This window comes from Loa loa (genome assembly GCF_000183805.2).
Source record: "Loa loa unplaced genomic scaffold supercont3.337, whole genome shotgun sequence".
Classification (NCBI taxonomy): Eukaryota; Metazoa; Nematoda; class Chromadorea; order Rhabditida; family Onchocercidae; genus Loa; species Loa loa.
In genome coordinates, this window is record NW_018108517.1 from 56,376 (window position 1) to 58,418 (window position 2,043).

Here is a 2,043-nt window from a genome sequence, read left to right on the forward strand (position 1 = left end):
CTAATTTATTCTATTCTGCCCTATTCTATTCTATTCTGTTCCATCCTACCTCACTCTATCCCATTCTATTCTACCTTACTCCATTCTATTCTATTCTATCCTATTCTAATTCTATTCAATTCTATTCTACTCTATCATATTCTCTTCCATTCTATTTCATTCCATCCCATTCTATTCTATTCCACTTTATTCTCTTCCATTCCATTCTGTTTTATTCTACTCATAACATCAATTTGAAATGTGTTCAGGCAATAACACCTCCTAATTTCATCTTATGATAATAATTCCATCTGGAAAAGAAAAAATGTCACAATAAATAACATCAAACTTTTTCAATTCTTTTCTCTTCCTTTTCTCCCTCTTTCTCTCTCTCTCCCTCTCTTCCTCCCCCTCACTCCCTCTTCCTCCTTTTTTTTCTTATTACTTGTTGAATAAGTTTAATTTAATAAAACTATACCTTAAACCAGTAATATCTAAAGTTCTCAATAGTTACTAACAACATTTTCCAAGGATAATTGTTATCAATTTTATCACAATTCAATTTTCTCAAATTTTTTTTTTTTATGAAATATGAATTCGATGAAATATAAAGAAAAAAATTGAAAAGTATGCATGACAGAAGCGCAAAGCGCAAAATCACACTTCTGCGATGTCGTTTGTCATCATTATTTAGTATTTGTACAATTACTTTATATATTGATATGACTAATAGTTGATCTTAGGTGACATTGCAATGATTCCCAATTAATTCAACAATGATATATTAGCGATGATAACATGACAATAGCGCCAAAATATGCATAAATACGAAAATTAAGGCGAGAAGATGTAAACAAAAAACAAAAAGAGCATAAATTTTTTAAAAAAAAGTAAAATGGAAATTTTAGAAATTTCGTTAGCCATTCAAACGATATGAATATGATTAAAACAAATAATGCAATAATCAATAAGACCGTATTTGTCATATTAATCAATGCACTTAAACCACCTGACAAATGACTAATGCGCCCATCATCATTGTCATCATCATCGAATTAGTCATTCATGTAAAACTATGCTGTAATGTCAAAAGTACTAATTTATTGATTTCACATCGAAGTGTTTTTTGATAGTGAATTACGTGATAATTTACGTACTTTCACGTACGTGAATATGAATGAAATGCTAAATAATTGTAAAATTATTTTTCACACTTCATTAATTAGTATAAATAAAATCTCCCTATCTCCTTTTTTTTTTTACAATTAATCAATATTTAGAAAAAAAATTTGGATTAAAAAATAATTTAAATACAATTAACTTATTCATATTACATGTTAATACGTTAGATATAAATATGAAACGAATTAAACCAATGAATTAATTTTTACCAGTCAATTAATTAATTAATTAATTAATATAATAAATGAAAAAATTTATGAAAAATCATCATCTTGCAACAGTGCAGTACATTTCTTAGTAGTAAATTACATGTTAATTTGTTTTATTAAATGCTAATTAATTGAATTTATCGAATGTAATTTTACAATTAATCCATTTCTTTTACCTCAGAACCTGAAAATAAAAAAAGAAAAAAAAACCAACTAACCCTAATCCATGAATTAGGTAAACTTGCTGGTAACATACATTCGATTGCACTTCCTTCAAACATCTTCCAGGTTACTATGGTACTTGCTGCTATTAGTAAATTTGTTGTTAGAAAATAATGCAAACGATCGATGTTATCATCGCCAGATTTTAGACTAATTACTTTCAATGATTTTAATAGCGTTTCAATTGACATTTGTAATTGTATAATCTGAAAGATTTTTTTTAAAAAAAAAAAAGAAAAAACAAAAGGAAGAAAGTTGAAGTAATTAATTGGTTGAAGTAATTAATTGAAATTAATAATTTTTCACATTTACATCAAATAAATTTCACAATTTAAGGTAAAATTAAGCGTAACAATTTTTAAATGCCTAATAGACTCTTGAGAAAGTTTGGAAAATTATAAAAATGATTTTGTAATAATAATTAATAATAATAATAATAATAATAATAATA

The 2,043-nt window shown here is 25.6% G+C and overlaps 1 protein-coding gene across 1 annotated transcript; it reads right to left on the bottom strand.

Moving 5' to 3' along the window:
- Positions 1-1,542: 1,542 nt before the first annotated feature.
- On the bottom strand, positions 1,543-1,783 carry LOAG_15013 (innexin inx-11; the record flags this gene model as incomplete). Its single annotated transcript, XM_020448885.1, has 2 exons — positions 1,543-1,554; positions 1,589-1,783. The coding sequence occupies 2 exons, from the start codon at positions 1,781-1,783 to the stop codon at positions 1,543-1,545; spliced, it is 207 nt and encodes a 68-aa protein (XP_020300999.1).
- Positions 1,784-2,043: the final 260 nt, after the last annotated feature.